At 42.2% G+C, this 21216-nt stretch overlaps 1 protein-coding gene across 1 annotated transcript; it reads right to left on the bottom strand.

Annotated features, from left to right (window-relative positions):
- Positions 1 to 767: 767 nt before the first annotated feature.
- Positions 768 to 1572, bottom strand: LOC148109531 (thymosin beta-4-like). The gene is made up of 2 exons (XM_087864398.1): positions 1413 to 1572; positions 768 to 817 (listed from the first exon to the last, which is right to left on the bottom strand). Exons 1-2 carry the CDS (start codon positions 1570 to 1572, stop codon positions 768 to 770), a joined length of 210 nt encoding a protein of 69 aa, XP_087720524.1.
- Between the last annotated feature and the right edge of the window lie 19644 nt (positions 1573 to 21216).

Consider the following 21216-nt stretch of genomic DNA (forward strand, 5'->3'; position numbering starts at 1 on the left):
TCTCTCATCTTCTGTTGTGTTTCATCTGCTGCTTAACCAGTATGTTTCTGTTCTTTAATATATTACATTTTTCAATTTTAGATCGTCCATTGGATTATTTTTTGTGGCGATTCAGCCAAAGACATATACAAGTATGTTCAAAGAAGCATTATTTGTAGTCAATTGCTAAAGTCCGATCAAAAACAAATTCTATCAAAAGCAAATGTAAAAGTAAATGGTGTTATATTCATAGAGTGAGATACCATATAGTAATGAAATTAATGAACTCCAACTATATCCAACATCATGAGTAAAAGTTGAAAACAAAATTAAGACAAAGAAGTTAGATGTAAAATAATGTAGGGCTGCATTTATATAAAGTTCAAAGACAGACTAGGTTATAGTAGCTATGGGTTAATATTTGGGTAGTAAAAGTATAAATAAAAGTAAGGAAATAATTACTAACAAGGCCAGTGTATGTACTTTTGGGTAGATGCATTCTATTTTTCAATAAAGTATAAGATAAAAGAAAGAGATAACCATAGGTTTTGGCAAACTCAGGAGAACATAAGCAGTTTTCCTCTGCCTTTGACCTTTACAGTCATCCTTTCCTGCTGCCTCTTTTAAATACCGTCACAAACTTGCCGCAGTGATGACCTGAACGTCTGTCCTAGAAAAGTGGTAAGTAACTATCCCCAGAAGTCCTCTGTTAAATTTTACATTATCTAGTGAGTTAGTAAAGAAGTCAGCGTGTACTCTATAAAGAGTTACATCACCTGTCTCTGTCATCAGTATGATAGGTTGTAGGTTTCAAGAGCAAACATGAGATAAACCTCAGCTGCAGGGAAAGTGGGGGTAAGTGACATGAGACGGCACCCTGAGAGTTTAAACTATAGAATCCAATAATGAACAAAGCAGAGATTTGCAAATTTCCACCAAATAATCGTTAAGATTTATTTAGTCTTTTACTAAGGCTAATGTGCTAAAAGCATTACATGCATAATCTTTGCAACAACCTTGCAAATTAAATGGGATTATTTGCTCTTTTCAGATTTTAAAACTTTTTATTTACATATTAAAAATTGTGCATTCCAATAATTACAATCATTTGAACAACAACAACAAAAAAACCATGGCACTCGGATTAAATTGTATTTTACAGCCTGCAGGACACGTTGGACCAGCTCGTTTTTTACTCCAGATTTCTCTGTCATCCCACCTGGCTTCTTCCTTCACCAAGATGCAAGTTCTTTTCCTTTCCCGCCAGCCAGACAGGGATGGGAGAGGCAGGCGCCGCCTTCTTTGTTGGTGGTTCTCAATTCTTTGATGTGATAAGTGGCAACACACTCTTTAAACTTGATCCAACCCATTTGTGTCTTACAAAGTTAAACGGCTGAAAGGAGTAAATTAGAAGGCAATGCTGTGGAATGTACAGTGCATGCTGGGGGCGCTGCCTCGTTGGGATGTGCCTGCTTGCTTCTCCTGTTCTATTGTTTCTTTTGAAGGCAGTGGATTTTTCTCTTGTGTTTCTGTCTTCCTCAATATCGATTTACCCAATTTCTCAATCTCAGCCGTATAGGGATTGTCAGACATGGCTGCAGAGGAAGCAGGGCAAGGCACGTGAATGAGCGCAGCGCGGGCTGTGCAGAAGCCCGGCCGAGCGCCTAAATGGGATTATTTTCTTCAAGTTGCAACAACCCCTCCAGGTCACATGGCCAAGAAGTGGCAGAACTAAGATTCAAAATGAGATCATCTGGCTCTCGTGCTCTTGTTCTGAACTCCCACATTATAATCTCTGTACTAAAGAGGTACAGTGGCTCCCAGACCATAGCAAGTCTAGAAGGTTCCGTTGTACATGGTGTTATATAGCAGCAAAGGAGTGGAAAATCAGCCTAACTTGGGAGGGCCAATTCGGGCACTTCTCAGGGAGAGGAAGTCCTACTGATAGATTCTGGTTTTCATGGTCCCTTTGGTTTAAGGCTATTTCTACACTGAGGCTGGTTTTCTTAGCCTCGTGATATTAAACATTTTAATCATACAAGTAATCTCTTGTCTTTTGAATTCTTGGTTAGCGAGCAGATTTCTGGTTATAACTTGGCTTTCCAAAAAGAACTCCTTAGAATTTGTAGTCTGTGCCAACTTGAGTATTCTGGTATGTGTGTGACAGCTTTTATTTCTCATTGTCTACTGATGTATTGGCATTCTTATTTATACACTAGCTTCTTGAGCTATGTAAATGGGAATTTTTTATTCAAAATTGAGCTTTGAAAGATGCATCTACAAAAATCTGATTTCTGAGTCTGAAACACTGAAGACCAATCTCTGAATATTGGCAAATACATCAAGGTAAAGTTTTCATATGAAATCTTTTGGGCAATAAAGCATTGACCTTTCTATTCAGATCTGAATGAAACCTGGCATGGGGTTTAACTTTTTTACTTAACTTCTATAAGCATATCAGTCCACTTTATCTGGTGAGTAATTGTCACACTATGAGGCCAAATAAACCATGAAGCCGTTAAGTTTTAGTGACATGATACAGTATGAGGTTTAGAGAAGAGCCGTGGACTGAGTTGTGTGTCGCCCAAATTCATATGTTGAGGCCCTAACCCCCAATGAGATGGTATTTGGAGATGGGATTTGGGGGAGATAAAAAGATGGGGTCATGAGGGCAGGGCTCTCATGATGGGATTCGTGCCCTTATAAGGGGAGACACCAGAGAGCTTTCTGTCAATGTCTCTTTCTCAATCTCTCCTTCTTGCGCTCTCTCTCCCTCTCTCCATGTACACGAAGAGGTCATGTTAGCACGCAGAAAGATGGCAGCTGACAACAAGCCCGGAAGAGAGCTCTCATCAGAACCAGACCATGCTGGCATACTGATTATGGACTTTTAGATTCCAGACTGTAAGAAAATAAATTTCTGTTGTTTAAGCCACCCAGTCCATGGTATTTGGTTGTGGCCGCCTGAGTAGACTCAGACAAGGAGGCAATAGAAAGTAGGGAGGCAGCCCCTGTCTGAGTGAATGAGAGATGCCTTGGCTGTGGTGGAGAGGCAAAAGAAAACAGAAAGGCTGTCCCAAGAAAGTGAACAATCCACAGAACATCATCTTAAGGAGAAGAAATCTGAAACACTACCTTTGTTTCTTTAGGACTGTCTTATACCTGGCGTTCCTTATCAGACTTTCTGTGTTAGAGTATTTGGGTTTGTTTTCTGCAGCTGTCTTATTCAGTGAAAGAGTTGCGTTAGTATCATCAGCAGATAGAAGACTTTTAGAAAGAAAAGAATTCGATTCACTAAAAATGTTTCATTACATAGTATTCCTTTCACAGATCATTCTTTCCTTTCTGGAAAAGGACCAGGTTATAAAACCTTGGGAATGCAGTTAGCAGGACTTTTAAATGGTGTTTGATTTTTTTTTTAAAGCCTAAGCATCTGACCATGGTCTTTCCAAGTCAAACAGCAGTTTAAAATCTAAGAGGCTTTGAAGTCAGAGGCCTGTAATGCTATGGGCTACTTCTCTCTCTCCCGAAATAGTAGGTGAGATCAGATGAGAAAACTGGTATAGATACTGTTTGTGTTTCTCTACATTTCTTAAGAGTCTGCCCTACAAATCTTACTGAGGTTCTAGAATGGCCTGAGCCACTTTTTTGAAGCGGAAACTCACTTAACCACACTGTTATTACTTTTGAACATGAAAAAGTGTCATTTTCCTTTTGCTTTTCAAATAATGAACAGAAAGACCCAGAGTCTCAGAAGGCTACATTGCAAGCCATGACCCGACTCACAACGATAGAGGTCTTTTTAAAGAATGCAAACGCCTCAATGACAGTAGCTGTCCTTTACACTGTACTTAAAACATGTCAGTCATAATCTTTGTTATGTTGCATTCTTGTTATCACAGGACACGAGCAATGAAGATATTTGCAATGGATGAAGAAAGTGAGTTCGGAGTGTTGAGTAACTGGACCAAGATACATTACTAATAGGAGGCTGGGTCATAACCCTTCAACTCCCTGACTCCAGAATCCACATTCTTTCCACTATTATGCCACGTGACACCCGTAACAATATCTACATCGGAGAGATCAGATGACTATATTAATAATTAATTTTTCATTTTAGATAAGTACAAAACTCTCATTTCTCTAATATCAAAATTCTCTCAAAACAAAGCTGATTTTTTTTTTTTAAATGGTGGTCAGCATGTACAGGAAAGGAAGGAAGGCCAGAGGGACCGAGGGCTATTTTACCAGCAGGTTCTAATCATGCCATGATGACAAAACATGAAGGTTTTGATCTGCAGGGCTTACGGTAATCACAATAATTCACATTTATAGAGGACTCTGCTTTTTAGGTCAGATATCGATTGTTTGGAAGAAGACAAGATAACCAACTGGATCAGAAAAGGAGCCGTACCATGTAAGTTCGGTTAGCTTTTTCTGGTCAGCCTTGATGGGACCAAAGTTTCTGTGAGTGTGGGGACTTGTATGTCACAAATAGTCACCATGGAAGCAGTCAGCCTGCAAAATACAATAAATACAAAGGAAGTTTGAAATTGGGAATTGGTTCATTATAACAATGCATGAAATACAGAAGGGTGATGAATTTGAAGTGGTTATAAATACCTTGAATAGGAGGAGGATTACCCAAAAAACTAGGGGTGAAAGTCATGTCTGTGAGCAGTTTCTTGCTCTAAAGAAGGAAGGATGTTAGTCCGCTTGACAAATCTATTGATGTACAGAAGGAAGGGGATTCATTAGTTTGCCATAACTTCATGATAAGGCTCCCAGGATAATCCAACTCCCTGAGGTCTGATTCTGTACTCTCTAAGCAACCTCCCAGTGGTAATTGAGTTTCTCAAATAGATTTCTCTCCCGGGAGGGAAATGAGTGGACAGACTGACATGTCTATCCAATCTGCTTGCCAGCGTGATTTCTCACTGTTAATTAAGCCCCTGGCTCCTGCATATGATGTATTTGGGTGGTGTGAGTCAAGTCTCTTTGGGCCTGACTTCTTGTGGGAAAGTGGAAATCAAGGCCCTGGGTCTGGAGAGCTGATGACGGGAACCATTTACGTTTGTATAGGATTTCTGGTTTAGAAAGTCTTTTGACTCATGCCATCTCATTTAGCTCTCCCAGTGCCTGTGAGGTAGTTATTTTTGATCTCTATTTTATTAAGATTTAGAAAGCTTAAGTGAATTTTTCAAGGTCATGTAGTTAGAGGAATACAGGACACACAGCCTTGGGCTTGTGACATTCAATCCAGAACTCCGCACAACCTGGGGCAGGTGAGTATGCAAATGCATAGAGACCCATCAGATGGAGTTTCCAACAACTTGCAGCTTACTGGTGCCTTGATACAGCAGCACTTGGTGGAGAGAAGATGTACCTTTTTGTTTTAAGCTTATTTAGCCATCACCCCCAATCTCTCTATCCTCTCTAGCCCTGGTAAACCACAAATCTACTTTCTATCTCTATAGATTTGACTATTCTTGGTATTCCACATAAATAGAATCATACAACCTGTGGTCTTTTGTGACTGGCTTCTCTCCTTTAGCATGTTTTCAAGTTCATCCATGTTGTAGCATGTATCAGTACTTCATTCTTTTTTATTGCCAAATAATATTCCATCATATGGATATACCACATTTGGTTATCCGTTTATGAGTTGATGGACATTTGGGGTTGTTTCCACTTTTTGACTATTGTGAACTGTGCTGCTATGAACTTTTGTGTACAAGTTTTTGTGTGAACATAGGTTGATTTTTCTTGTGGGTATAGGACTATGAGTGGAATTGCTAGGTCATATGCTAACTATTCGAAAGCTGAGAGATTATTTGTCAAAGCAGCTGCGTCAGTTGATATTCTTACTAGCAGTATGTGAGTGCTCCAATTGAAAGATAGTTATCCTACTGGGTACAAAGTAGTGTCTTGCTGAGGTCTTGGTTTACTGTTCCCTGATGACTGATGATGTTGAACACTTTTTCATATGACTATTAGTCATTTGTATATCCTCTTTGGAGAAATATTTATTTAAGTCCTTTGTACATTTTAAAGATTTTATTTATTTATTCGACAGAGATAGAGACAGCCAGCGAGAGAGGGAACACAAGCAGGGGGAGTGGGAGAGGAAGAAGCAGGCTCATAGCGGAGGAGCCTGATGTGGGGCTCGATCCCATAACGCCGGGATCACGCCCTGAGCCGAAGGCAGACGCTTAACCGCTGGGCCACCCAGGCGCCCCATGTCCTTTGTACATTTTTAACTGGGTTGTCTCTTTATTATTGAGTTATAATAGTTCTTTATATAGTCTAGATGCCAGCCCTTTACTGATAATTACATAGAACTATATAATTTTCAAATGTATAATTTGAAGACATGTTCGGTTTTGTGGGTTGTCTTTTCTCTCTTCTGATGGCGTCCTTTCTAACCTAAAAGTTTCCGATTTTGATGATAACTACTGTATCTAGTTTTTGTTTTGTAGCTTGTGCTTTCAGTGTGCAGATAAATCTCTTTGCACAACTGGAAAACCTGATTAGATGTCCAAATGATATTGCTACCGTGAGGAGATAAAGTGTAAAAGTGTCAGAGGACGAGTGTCTGCTTTCATGAAGTTTGCATCGTGATGAAAAAAAAAAAACTAAAAAAGTAGAAGACGATAAAGGAAGGATAGATTAAGTGTTGGTAAGGGATGAATATTGAAACTGAAATTTCAGCAAAACAATAGCTCGTAACTAGCAATGTTTATCGTCCTTTGTCTTTGTAGTACAAACATTATATCAGCAAAGTACATCCGTCAGACACTATATTTCATATTTAATTTTTGTGCTTCTTTTTTGAGGTGGAAACAACCATCACTGTATTATACATTTGCTTTCAAAACTACTGTAGGCCAAATGAGGTGTCCACATATGTTTGCATAAGATTTAACTGTTTATTTTAAACTAATTTACTTTTGTTGAAATATCATTGCTAAAATAACACCCTGGTTTATGCATAAGTCTTGAACTTCCTCTAAAATTTTCATGTAGCATAATATAGTCTCTTTATACAAACCCAGATATCTGTAGCTTCTACGTATTACACAATTAGATTTCCTTCCTGGTCTGCTGACAGGTATTTTATGAATAACATCTGCAATATCCAGTAATCTGCTGCAAGAAATAGTACTGATTTCATTAGAAAATAATTTGCCTTTCAAAACATTGTTTTATATACTCTAAGCACTCCCTAATAATATAACTCAATAACAGAGCATTAAGGAAAATTCTGGTTACAGTAAAGAAAAAGTAAGTCAGTTCAGTGCTAAAAGAAAAGGGAGCGGAGAGCCTGCCTCACCTGGGCTTTTGCAAACACCCAGCTCTGTGATGTTGCTGGCTGCTCTGTACCTGGCTTAATATCTGGGTGTAGGTTTATTTACTCATCAAAATTAAATTTGAAGTGCTGGGGGGCTGCAAACTCCAGGAATACTGCTATGGTCATAGAATTCAAACAGCAAGTGCTTCATTAAAGGTCTGACTAAACTGTTATTTTGAAAAAAGAAATCTCTTTATTAAATCATTTAAACCTAGGTAATATTAAGCAGACACTGTATTTAAGAGTGAGGTTCGAGGCTAACTTTGGAATAAATTAAGTGCAGGTTAGGATTTCTTGCCTTCCCCCATTTACTCTGTTTTTCTCTTTCAACTAATTCCAATTGTATTCTTATGCACAAATGTTTACCAGAAAATTCTTCTATGGTTGACCCTGTTTGTCTAATACGAAATCCAAATTTTCCTAGGATTTGGGCCACTTTCCCAGATTTTAGGATATTTTTGTAACAAAGTGACTTTAGGGTTTTTTTTTCCTCTCACATCTGATTTTTTTTTTAATGTAACTCTGCTGCCAGAAACACACACACACGCCCACATACGTGCACACGCATGTGCACACGCACACACACGCTGCACAGAAAGATTCCGGTTCTTCTGTTTATTGCTGTTCAGTGTTTTCTTTTGCTTCTGAAGAGCAGGGGCAAAGCTAATGAGGCAGAAGAGGGCCTTCATGGCTTCAAAAGCGTCCTGCAGGCAAACTAAGCTGGCCTGATGCAGGCAAGTCAGAGGTCTCCTAAGCACCCTTCACTTCAGCTCGCTGGCTCCCTGCTCAGGCACACGCACTAATGTCCCCTGCATGGTGAATGCTTCCTGCCCTTGGGCCCCCTTCTAGGTCACCCCCTCACTTCTGCTTCCGCTATTGAGTTGAATGCTTCCCCAGAGTAAATCTTTTTTTTTTTTTTAAGATTTATTTATTTATGTATTTGAGATGGAGAGAGAGAGAGAGAGCACATGTGTGAGTCCTGCGAGGAAGAGCAGAACCAGAGGGAAAGGGAAGGGGAAAGAATCTCAAACCGACTCTGTGCTGAGCATGAGCTCAATTCAGGGCTCCATCTTACGACCCTGCGATCCTGACCTCAGCTGAAACCAGGACTGAGCCATCCAGGCGGCACCCGAGGAAATCATTTTTACACTTACGCCTATCAGTGCTAGTTGCACTTGTTCTTATAACTATGTGATTTAATTGAATACTAGGTAAACCAAAGAAAAAGGAGTACAAAAAGAAAAAAACGTTTTTTTTTTTTTAATGAAAATAAAATGAAATATTTTGGAAAAATCTAAAATAAAGTCAGTTAAAATATTGCTGTTGAATTAGCATATAAGATGAACCATAACATTTTTTAGCAAAGGGTAACAGAAGTTGAGTTATTTAATCACTGTCTGATCTAGAAAGTGGCCTGATTGCATACATTCATAAATTCACCTATTTATCCTATGAACATTTATTACGATGTGTGCTGATAGCTGAGTAGCCAGGTATATAAAAACAAGTCACAGATCTTAAGAAGATAAAGTCTAGCAGGGAAAGGAGTTATGAAAACACATTTATTGCAAGAAAATGTGAGGACTGTGTATAGGAGTGTGCTGTAAGCCTAGAAATGTTCAAAGAAACATGTGTGATCTTATTGGTTGTGAAGGGACATTTAAAAATAATTTTCTCCCTTGATAATATGAAATGGGTTATCAATATAGAACAGTCGGAAAACAGAAAAAATGTAAAGAAGAAAATAAAAATCATCCCTAATGCTACTACTCAGAGAATTATTGTAAATTTTTTGGTGCAAGTTTTTCAAATCTTTCTTTCTTTATACACATGTGCCTACACACACATATTTAATATCATTTTCATTGTATTATATTGGTAACACTAATATCATATAATAATATATATGTATTCATATATAAAGCATACCTATTTTTTAAAAAAATGTTTAAAAACATATTAGGGCCAACACAGTGTTCAATATTAAAGTATCTTTTCTGATGTATCAAAATCTATCATGAGGATAATTAAGTAAACAAAAGTAGACTTAACCAAAGGGGCCAGCCTAGGAGAAAATTAAGAAAAAAATGGGTTGTCAAGTTTTACATTCTCTGTGATAAGTGCCAAGTGTTTGAACTGCTTGGCAGAGCAGAGTCTCATCTTTTTCACATCTGTTGACCCATGTCATTGGGCCACAATGACATGGCAGGACGATGTAGATGGAAAAAACGGGCCGCATTTTAGGATTTGGGAGGGCGTTTTCACCTCTACAAAATAAAGAGAGAAAATCTCCTAGGGAGAGAAGGTCCTGCGGGTCCCGCAGGTGAGTGTCACCCGTCCTCGTCCTCACACTTTCTCTTCCGGTGCAAAGGAATGCTCTGGAAGGAGAGGGAGGCTGCTCCCGCGGCCCACTTGAAGCCCATGAAGTTCTGGTGACCGATGGCCGGTCTTCTCACATCTCGTCTCTCAGAACGGGGGGTCTGGATGCCCATCTACAAGCGGTATTTCACCTGAAACACAGCCTTGAGATGCCCACGTCCGTGTGATGACGATGCAGGATTGCTCTGAAAAGTCGGAAGTCCTGTGTGTTTTGCTCCTGTCTGCGTCCTGCGGACCCGCCCGCCCCACTTCTTCATCAGTCTGGCGGCAGCCCCTCTCCCTTTCCCACCTTGCTTTCCTCCACACAGAAGGTTCCCCCGGGCTTCGATCAGGAGCCCGGCCCCCACGGGGACACCTGGGCAAGTGTGGGGAGGGCGGCGGCCCGCTGTGCCCTGCGCGCCCGGAGCTCACCTCGGACTCCCGCGCGGGGTTCCTGAGCCCACGACGGAGGAGCGGTTTTACTAAGCATTGCTGTCCTTCAAGTCTGGGTTTTTGGTAATCCTCAGCTGTTTCCTCCTAAAGGGCCTCCTTTCATCTTCTCGGCTCTTGACTTTGTTCCTCGCCTGCACCCGTGCCTGGAAACAGAAGCTCTAGTCCTCTTGATTTCCCGTCTCGCTTTGTCCCGGATTTGTTCTGTGATCAGAGCCAGCTTCCTGCGCGAGTGATCTGTGCGGTCGCACGTCCGTGTGCTCAGAAGAGCCCTGCTCTTGAGGTCATGTTCTGCTGTCACTGTGTTCAAACTCTTAATTTCTGAGCCATGATCCTGCATTTACATTTTGCACAGGACCCCACAAATTAGGTAGCCTGTCCTGTCCGGGACACGTGCTGAAGAGCCAGCATAGCCCATTCCCCTGGTTTCCCCAGACACACTAGCGGAGCTCAGACCTTTTGCAGGCGGAGGCCAGACTCATGGGGGTGAGGCCCCCACTCTGTCCCTTCTTGCCAAAATGGACACAGTCGCAGGCGTAGCTAGACAGCTAGGGAATCAGTGACTCCAGCTGAGGCCGCCACCAGGAAGGCAGGATTTAAGAACTAATTCAATAAACTCATTTGAATGGCGAAGCTGGGAGCTAGGATGGGCTGAATCTTTTCTTCTCCCAGACAATGTTTAATTAAGAACAAGGACAGAAGTAGAGAAGCAGGCAGTGGGCACCCCCACCTCTGCTGGCCTGCAAACCTAAAGCGGACCTAAGCCGGCTGCCGGGAAGATTTAAATTGAATGTGAGCTTGGAGTTATGTGCTTATTGGATAAGATTAAGTTTTTACTTATTTGATAGTGACAGTATTTCATAGTGACCTGGAAACCTATGAGACCTGCCCAGCATTCATACCGGCTAGAGAAAGAACAAGTTGAAAGAGTGGGTTCAAAGAGATTGTGGCAAAAAGGAAAAAGCTGTCTTTTGCTTGTACTCGATTGAATGCAGCATACTTAAGAAATTAGTCATAAAAGCCTTATTGCCTTAAGGCAGGAGGATGAGCAAGAGTGGATCATGAAAACATACTCATATTAAATCATGAGGCCTACTCTTTTTATTCGTGAGGCTAGCCCCCAAATCACGTAGGGACTTACCCAGTCCCTGCTAAGATAACAACCGCCAATTTGTACCAAGCAGAGTGCTTGGCTGTTGCTTTAATAACCATCATGTAAGTTGATAGAGAAACATAAGTGGAATGGGCATTTGGTAGTCCACCCATCCCGAGACTAGGCCTGTGTTTTCCTTACTCTGGTCCCTTCTACAAAGTTTCCATTTTCTTGGCTTTTAGCAACCAGTATAAAGCTGTGGAGGGCGATGCCCTCTCTGCCCGTCACTCCGTCCCACCCCCCTACACCCAAGGAGTCTGAGGGCTTCTGGGAGTCTGAGTTTGGGTAACGTCACTTCCTCCTCACCCCGAAAAGTGTTCCTTTTTGAGAAACAAGTAGGTGGGGAGAAAACAAGCAAGAAGTTGAAGGATGATCACCCCTCAGCTCCGATCCCCATACCAGCCCCCTCCTCCCCACCACACCACCTTTACCTCTGTAGTGTCAGCCCACTTCTCCCCGGGCTGCCAGTTAGAGACATCCCATGGTGACCTAACTCTGTCCAATCACTTGTGAAAGACTGAAATCCACAGAGGAAAGATTTGTGAAAGTTGATATAGAACGGGTGACAGTGCAAGGTGTATGAATACCAAACCTACAATGGTTCAAAATTGAACACAGAGGACATTCGCTGAGAACGTATCCTGGGATAACACCGATTCACCCAACACCCAGTGAGCATCCACGTGTCCTGGATCGGCCCTGCCCTCACCTCATTAACCTGTCCTAATAACACTCACAGTTTACATGTGTGAAAGTTTTACATGGTTGAAAGTTTGGGGAGCTCACTTCTCAATACCATCACTGGAGTTTTGCAGTATTTGTTGATCTATCAATTAATTTTGTGGCCACCAAGCAATACTCCTATAACATTATTGTGTTTGTCCTGTCCTAACACAGTTCTGAGCAATGTGTCTAAATTTAGAGATTGTTTTTCCCAGAGACCTCCAGATACAAAGGTTGGAATGAAGTGAAGGGCCAAAGCCTGTGGCCATGCGCTGGGCAGTTGGGTTCTGTGCTCTGCTTGGCCCATAGCCAGCTGTGTGATCTTGGATCAGCCAAGATATCTCTCGGAATTTTTATGTCCTTACTTGTAAAAGAGGAGGATTAAACTATGATCTAAGATTCTTTTAATACACTCATTTCTTTACCATGGCTATGTGCTTTTTCCCCCTCTTTAAATGCATACCTTGGTGTATGAATTCAAAGTTCACATTTTATGGCAGTGGTTACAATGGAATACCGTATCTTCTCACTTGATTATCATCTTTCCCGTAACTCTTTCCTCTTGGTGTAATGACCATGGTGGTTTCTAGTATTGTTAATGAATGTATATGGTAATGGATAATCGAAACTCATTCATATCCTGATGTTTATATTATGCTTACCTCATCAACTTTCTAACTGTTTAATGGATCTCTGCACAAAAAAGAGTTAACATAGCAGGCCTGGCTACCCTCTTATGAATGGCTTGGCTGGCATCTGGCAACTTGTGTTGGGGGGGTGCTTCATGCCATCCTGACAGGTAAGAGTAGCTTGCTGTGTTCAAACTGCCTGTACCAACAAGCTGGTTTACATTGAAGCCTAGAATTTCTTCTCCAAGTCTAGAATTTTGGTAGGCATGAGGCACAGGATGCCTGTGTAACTATCCCCCCAACAAAGATCCTGGACACTGAGTTACTATGAGCTTTCCTGCAACAAAGATCCTGGACACTGAGTTGCTATGAGCCTTCCTGGTAGACAACATTTCACACGTGTTGTCACGGCTTGTTTCTCTGGGACTCCGTGGGAGAGAACTCGAGAACTGCTCCCAGTTTCCTGCAGGCCCTGCTCCGTGGATCTTTCTCCTTTGTTGATTTTGCTTTGTATCTGTTCACTGTAATCATCATGACCACGAGTATGCCCATGTGCTGATCCTGGGAGTCCTCCTCGCTAGTCCTCCTCCCTCGTCCTCATCCCTCATCAGACCTGAGGATGGTCTTGGGAACCCTCAACCTTGTATCCTTGAAACGTTTCCTTTTCCTCTTTCACTTCAGAGGCTGGTTGATGTCAGAGACATTCCTGGTAGGAACAGTTCCCCTATCATATACCAGTTTCCAGCCCTGCATGGATTAAATGAATGGAGTGGCCATATGAATTGGCCCAGATTGCAAAAGTACTGTTGTCTTTTTCTTCAAGTGTTTTCTTGAACATAAATATTATAGAAAAGTGGTTTTCAGACTTAATTTTTCAGTTATGGAATCCTTTGCGGTAGGCAGAACTTATGGGAAAGCGTAATGTGGGAAACATTTCAAAGTAAGGCTGCTCTGCCTGAGGGAAGTTCTCCGAGCTTTGCCTACTCGTCATCCTTCCCCCTTCCTGACAGCAAGCTCGAAAATATGACTTTAAAAAAAAATCTATACCATAACTATGAGCATTCTACATGTTTACTTCCTTACGGAGGGAGGGAGATGGATGGTAAAGTACTTGCATTATTCACCAGTGAACTCCTAAATGACATAAATGGAATGACAAAATTCAGTTATGACAACATCCTGTTTATCCCTTTGACCAGTAAGCAAAACAGGAGTGCTGTGGGGAGTCATGGACGCCATAGCTGAAGGCACAGCTGAAATCCACTTCCGTGCCTGACTATTTCCCTCAGTCCATCGAAGAGAGTAGTGAACGGTTTTTTAAAACACCTATCATGAGCACACTGTATGATTTCATTTAATTTTTAGAAAACCATGAGAAGGACTTTCTCTCCATTTTATAGACCAGGAAGCAAATTCTCATATTGTCACAGAGCTGGGATTTGAATCTACCCTTGACTCTTTTTTTGCCATAGCCCATCCCATCCCCGGGTGTTAGCCTATCAGGTCATGTACGGTCTGACCCAACAGCCCAGCTCACCAGTCTCATGTGCTCTAGTCCTTTCTCTTGTGGCTGCTGACGTCCTTTTATCTGACTGAAGAGTGGCTGGGAGGTCTTACTCCTGGATGCCCTGTGAAATAACCAGGGGGATAAGAAGGGGGCCATGTGGTCTCGCTCCTCTGAGAGACAGCATTGAAATTTGGATGAACATGTAGCCAAAAATATCCTCACTGGTCCGCAGTCCTTGCTAAACTGGGTGCACAGGAAATGTGCTTTAATTACCACTGGTCACAGTATTGGAAAGAGACTTTGCTGTTTGTGACTGTTTCCTGGTCAGCCAACTGCCTTTGTTTAAAAAGAAAAGCTGTGTTTCTGATAGCTGCTTGTCAGCCTGATGTTCCTAATTGTCTCCAGTTTTTCTGTTTCTTGAAGTTGCGCTTCAGTGAATCCATAAAGCATTTCCTTTTCCCTCCCAGCTCGTGATTATCCCACTTCAGCCTGTCCTACAACAGCTGTCTGGGATGCAGCTGTCACCCTCCAATGCACGTGAGCAGTCCAGCAGAACGACATTCCTGTGTACCGTGGCTTCGCTCCAAGCCTGTGCGAGGACATCAGTCCCCTTGGAGGATGGAGGATTGAAGAATGAAGGAAGTTAGGACAAAATGCATGGACCTAAACACCCAATCCATCAACAAGGTGTGGTCACAACAGGTAATACATATTTGAACAGGGGAGATAACTTGCATCCTTATTTTTATTCGTTCACTCCTCCAGGGCTTTAAGGCAACAGTGAGATAGGACATGCTTCTCAACACCAGCTATGAAGTGTGCTGGGATTACGGGGATTCAGCTCTAGATAGGAGGTGGGACACTAGGAAACCAGCCAGCATGGCAGGAAAGATGGGGTTGTAGGCAACAGAAAGAAGTGCACCATCCATTGGCAAAGGCCAAAATGAAGCAGAAGCAAATGGATGTAGTTTGGGTTCAGATTGGGTGCAGGGAGGTGTATAGAGAGACAATTAAAAGAATGACACATTCAGTTACCATTGCACATTTTAATGCTTACCATTTATGAAGTAGGTATCATCAATTTTATTTTACAGATGAGTAAGTCAGAGCTCTAAGAGTTTAAGAAATTTGCCCAAGGTAACATCATTAGCGCCAGCATCATTAGAGCCAGGATATCAACCTTGTTCTGCTGGAGTGAAAGTCAGTACCTATCAACTACGCCCCGCTGCTCAAAACCAGAGCAGCGAAATCAAGGTGAAATTCAAAAACTGAACTCTTTATCTTCTCCCAAATATGAGTCCTCCTTGGTTCATTCCCTATCTTGGTTAATGACGTCATGATTCCTGAGCTTGCCAGGTCTGAAACCCACTGTTAGCATCCTGTGACACCTTGTGTGCCTATCTTTCTCCTCTACCGCTGTAACTGGGCATCTCTAGAGCTCAGGGTTGTGCTCCACACATTTGCATATCCCCAGTGCCTAGCAAAGGACTGTCACATAGTTGGCACTGTATATGAATAATGGAATGAACAAGTGATTGGAAAGCAGAATATCAAAGGAAATGTGTTCTTTTTATTTGTAATTTTTTCCCCTTTTAGAACTAACTGCTGGAGAATTTTTCACTCAGGAGTATCTATTACGGTGGGCATTGTCTTTCATGGCAGTTTCACAAGATGTGCAGAAGGGAAATGTCAAGTGCACAATATGTTTATAGTCTTAATAATCACTAACTAAGCACTTTGGATGGACGTAAGCCACCAGATATTATTAAAGAAAATTGCTTTTCCGAAATACTTAAAGAAGCATTTGATTATGGAAAGCTACTTTGGACATTAAAACAGGATGCCAAGATTCATACTGAACATCCTCTGGACATGATCTTTTTTTTTTTTCCCTGACGTAGACACTGGGAGAGTGTGCATCCTGGCTCCTCTCCCTTCGTCTGTACATAGTTTAGCAGAAATCAACAGGCAAGTGGAGAGCTGTGTGGCTGATCAGTTTCACCCGTCGGATCACAGCGCGACACCTGAGTCCCATGCAATTGTTCCTAACCATCCCACAAGCCTAGGAAATCAACATGGGCACATCTCAAGCATTTTTCCAAACAGTCATTTGAGAAGACCACTTTTCTGATTAACAGGAAGTCCAGAATCACTCTCTTAATGCCTTCTCCACCCCCACTAAATTGTCCAGCAATCACAAAGGTTTAATTAATTTGGGGTGAAGGGCTGGGATTCACCCTGCTTCCAAAAGCCAAGTGCACAGGAAAGTGGAAAAGTGGAAAAGTGGATCAGTTCACTGCCTGCCGCTGCTTCTGGCTGCCGCAGTCCAGTGTTAGATGGTTGGTGAGTGGTTTGCTGTACAGGTCCCCCTGGCGCCCTCTGCTTAGAATCCTAGGCTAAAGCTCTTTCAGTTTATAGACATGGCCAGTGACTGTTACTCAAAGCACAGCCACTGGGCTAAGCTACAGACGGATTTGTGGCTTCGGTTCCCTCTATGTTGGAACCTGTCCTCTCCCCAATTTCTACGACCTTGTATAGAGTGAAGGTCATTAAAATGAACCTCCCTTGAACAATGATGATGATCTCTGCTGCCAATAAACCATAGTCGAAGCCACTCGGCGCACTGGTTTCTCTAACTTACGCTCTCAGAAAACTACAGATTCGGTCTTCCTCCCTCTTCACCCCCAAATCCTTAGGCTCAATATGCAAACAAATTCCACCCTTTCCTCAAAAATCGATCAAGCTTTTCAGAATATTTTGAGGAGGAGCTGGCTCTGCTTCCTTCTCCCAGAGCAGTGGGAAGAGAAGACCAACTCCAGTGCAATAAATAAATATATATTTAAAAATCCTCTTTTCCTCCCTGTCTTTCTCTCGCATACATAGCTTCATACAAACAATTCTCCATTACACCCGGTGGGAGAAATGACTAGATGCATCCATTGGCACCCCCGTTCTTTGTCACAGCTCTATCAGCAGCATGAATGACCACAGAAGGAATGGCGCCGGGTGTCTGAGGATGGCCTGCACCGTGTCCTGTGACTACTAGAAAAGCCTCTTAAACTCATAAACTCCAGCCCTGCTGTTGGTGAGCTGAGCATCCATGAGAAGAAAATCTCCCAGATATTTTTATGTGGCAAGAACTACCTTTCTCCTCAACTGGTTATTATTTATCTTACGGACATTATGAATGTAGAGTTTGATTATACCCTTCCAGGCTTGAAAATTCAGAAATAAATGGATGACTTCACAGTATGCATGTATTTCTTTTACTATATCCCCTGATTTACCAGAAATAGTTTACCTGTACCTAACAAGTCACTCTGCATTCTTTTTTCTATTGAGCGGATGCATTTGCTGAATGTAACTTTCAACCTTTGAGCATATTTGGAGAGAGATTATATTAAAAAACTGAGGATGCGTTTGAAGTATCTTCTCCCTATACAAGGGCAATTGTTAGTATTATCTAGTTCAGATGCCTTTCAGAAAAATAATTGGTGTGATTTATATCCTATGCTGATTTTTAGTATATGGTATAATAATATATTTTAATGGACAAAATTCCACTGACAAGAAAGGTAATACCTTTTTTTTTTTTTTAACATCTCAGAGGAAAACAGACAAGGCCATTTGGATTTAAATATAGAAATGTCTTTTGCATCCATTAAAGAACATATTTTTAGGCTATTTAAAATATATCCATGCATTCATCAGAAGTTGACACCTTGTATATAATGAAGTTCATTTGCTTAAGCATTTCCTAGAACTGGTCATGAAGTCATGTCTATGTACAGACAAAATTAAGAACCACCGTATTCTATCTGTTATGACTTAAGGGATGTTAAATGAAGAATTGAGAAATTGCCCAGATAATTCAGTACCACTTTCCCTCCCCACCCATATATTAAAGTCCGGCTAGCTTGTTTGGTTAGGATATGGTTCATTTAATGTCAAAACCAGGCTCAATCACTTCAAGGGCCAGATAACTTTACAAAAAGAAACATTTCGTGCCTCAATCATGGGCGGTCTGCCAGAAGCCAACAATCTCCCAAATTCGTGGCCCCAAATCTGGAATGAGGAAAGCAGGCTCCAATTTCCCTGGCATGGGCCTGTGTTGACCAGATCGTGTTTGAAGGACAACAAGCTCCCAGTGCTGCCCATTTCAGTGCACACCCAAGAGCCAGAGTTTGCTTATCCTACTTGCAAACTTCATTTTGTTTCTTGAGGGCTTCATGTGACCAGCCTGATGAGGTCTCCTGTTCTCTCTCTTAGGTCCATTATTTGTCATTCCAACTTTGCGCCATGCAAAAGGGCAACAAGCAGATCTCCTGTGTCTTCCTTTACATCAGGTGGCCAAACAACCCCAGGCCAAGTAGAAACCTGTGGGCCTAGCCCCGGGGATCTCCCTCTGGATTGACTGGGCAATCTCTCCCTTAGCTACAAATCCTCCTTTCTCCATCTACTTCGCAAATGTATCTTGCATGGAAAGAACATACGAGGCCTTCTCGCATCCCCCGCCACCCTCACTCCAGGCTAACCTGCTGTCACACGTCGCCTTTCTCCTTGTGTGTAGTGTACTTGCCACCTCATTTGTGACTGTGTTTCTAGACAAGGGAATTCTGTAAAACAGTGTGTGTGGGATGGTCATCTTTATGGGGATCGGGGTCCCAGTGGAAGAGCAGGCCTCAGCCTGGTCATAGTGAGTGACGTAAACACATTAGCCACCGGAGAAACAGGACACATGTTGGCCCTGTGGATTGCATCTCCAAGCCTCCTTTTTTCTAAAGGGAACTTCATGGAGGGTGGCTATTCCCCTGAGGAGGGAGGGCTCGTCAGGGGGATTGCTGTATTCCAACTACAGTCCAGTAAAGGGATTCTGGGGGCAGAATCCCAAAGGTATTCGCATATGTGAGTACCGTAATCACAATTGTTACTGCCTTTATTGAGCGCCGATGCTATGTGCCAGGCACTGCACTAGGAACTTTATGTGAGTTACTGTACCCTTTCACGGACTCAGAAGGGAAACACTAGAGGCCGGGGAGGTACGAACAATGCAAACTATAGGAACTTTTGTGAACTTTTGTCACTTGCTCGTGTGCTCACCTGATTTCTGTTTACCTCTGTAATAACATTAATTCTTTTACTGCTGTAAGGTTTTTAAAAAATTTTATTTGTTTTATTGTTTTTTGTCTGTTTGTGTTGAGGGGCCACAGAAGACGTAGGAAGCCTTCCTTTTACTGCAGAGCCTGCTTAATGGAGAAGAGCACAGGGCCAGGAAAGATCCGGGAAGGGAGGGAGGGCATCCCAAAGGCACAGGTGTGCTGGAAGACGTGTGCAAAGTACCTGTGGGGGTGGCACGTTACAGTGGCCCCGGGGTAAGTTTTCCCACCGCTGTGGATTTCAGCACACCCGCATGGCGACACTGGGCGTGGAACTGGAAGGACATGCCTGCACGTGACTCCCGCGAGCTGGTGAGAGCCAGCCTCTGCACAAGCCCGTGAAGAAAGCTTCCAGGAACTCCCTTGGGCTGGAGATTGCAGCCATCTGGGGTCCGTTTACTGTCCATGACTTAGCTTCGAGCTTCTAAAGCTAGGCTGCCAATCTTCGTCTTTGTGTCCTCAACCTGAGGCAGATTCTGACACATGGCAGGCTCGTGAATGGTCTGACAGATCAGAGCCCTGATTTCAAGTTTGTCTCCGTAGCCGATTGAGTGCTTCGCCTTAGGGATGTCAGAATCTCTCGAAGCCTCAGTTTCCTCATTCGAAATATTGGAATTAAAGTAGTTCTTCTCCCCTGTCATTTTTGGCTCTGAGATGCTGTGCAAAACAGTACTAATTTTCTTCAATCGAGGTACATGTTTATAGTTTCTCCCTGATTTCTCAGATTTGTTTTAAACTTAAAAAAATGGTGGTTAGTTTAATAGAAGTTATTATTTGTAAATTCATGTGGGCCCTTAGTGATAAATGCTTCCTTTTTAAGGTACTTAAAAGACAGTGGTGAATTGATCAGGTATGAATTTTTAGATCATGGCCCAATTGTATAAAACCAGAACATTAGTGTTTTTGAAACACTAAGTTTCACTTCATTTTTGAACTCTGGTTCTGCTCTCTAGGAGAAGACGTAAAATCAAGGGAAAATGTAAATATAAAACCAAAATCAAGGAACACGCCATTGAACACTGCAATTTCTCAGGCAATTCAGGACATTTTCACTCATCTTGGCACATTAAAGACTACGACCTATCATTCTCACCTCTGCGAAAGAAGGATCATTCAGGGTTCATCGGAACAGCAGACATTTGCTCCGAAGGCTGTTTACAAACACATATTGGGATGGAGCAGGTTATCCTGAAATAATCAAGTTAGCAATGCATGCAGTCAGTCTCTCTGGGAAGAGCCCCTGGGCCTTGGGCTTATCTCCGGCTGACACTGACTCCCGTGAACACCCCCGTGGCAGCCTGTGCTGGTCCATGTAGACAACAAGGCTGCTACTGGGGGGTGCAGTGCCCATTATTTGTCCCTGAGGATTTCCCGGCATGATGGATGTGTGGAGCGGTAGGCTCGCGCAGGGAGACGGCAGATAGAGCAAACTCAAGACACAGTCACTCCCTCTCTACTAGGAAGGAGACAACATCACCATTTTTAAAGGCCCTTTAGGGCTTAGGATCAACCTCAAGGAGGAAAGGGAAAGAAAAAGAAGCAAAACAAAACCCCGAGAGAGAGTCTTAACCCCTCTTGAACTGTAAATCTGAATGATTGAGAAACTAGCTAAGTTGCATGGGATTTAAGTTAGACACGAACAGACTCTTTTCTTTATCAGCTAGAATTATGGCTGGTAGCCAGAAATCAAATTTGATTATTGAGCTGGTAATTGTTAAATTCCTGCATAATAAAATAATAATCTATTTTAGCATTTTGCTAGGAATTGACACCAAGATCCTCAGTCTTGTGTTTTTCAAATACATCTATCTCTTCTTTTTTGGAGTGGACTTCTTTTCCACTTTTAGATTCTCAGCATCTCTGTTTTCTGTAATTATGCAAAAGTTACAGAAATGAGCAGTGTTCAC

The sequence above is a fragment of the Ursus americanus genome, chromosome 8, assembly GCF_024610735.1.
Source record: "Ursus americanus isolate L20-20 chromosome 8, mUrsAme1.1.p, whole genome shotgun sequence".
Lineage (NCBI taxonomy): Eukaryota > Metazoa > Chordata > Mammalia > Carnivora > Ursidae > Ursus > Ursus americanus.

Excerpts from the sequence above, each read along its gene's own strand:
- LOC148109531 (XM_087864398.1), bottom strand. The coding sequence starts at position 1,572 with ATGTCTGACAATCCCTATACGGCTGAGATTGAGAAATTGGGTAAATCG. Across the intron at positions 818-1,412 it reads CAGCGCCCCCAGCATGCACT|CTGAGGTTTATCTCATGTTT; the intron begins GTACATTCCACA and ends CTTTCCCTGCAG.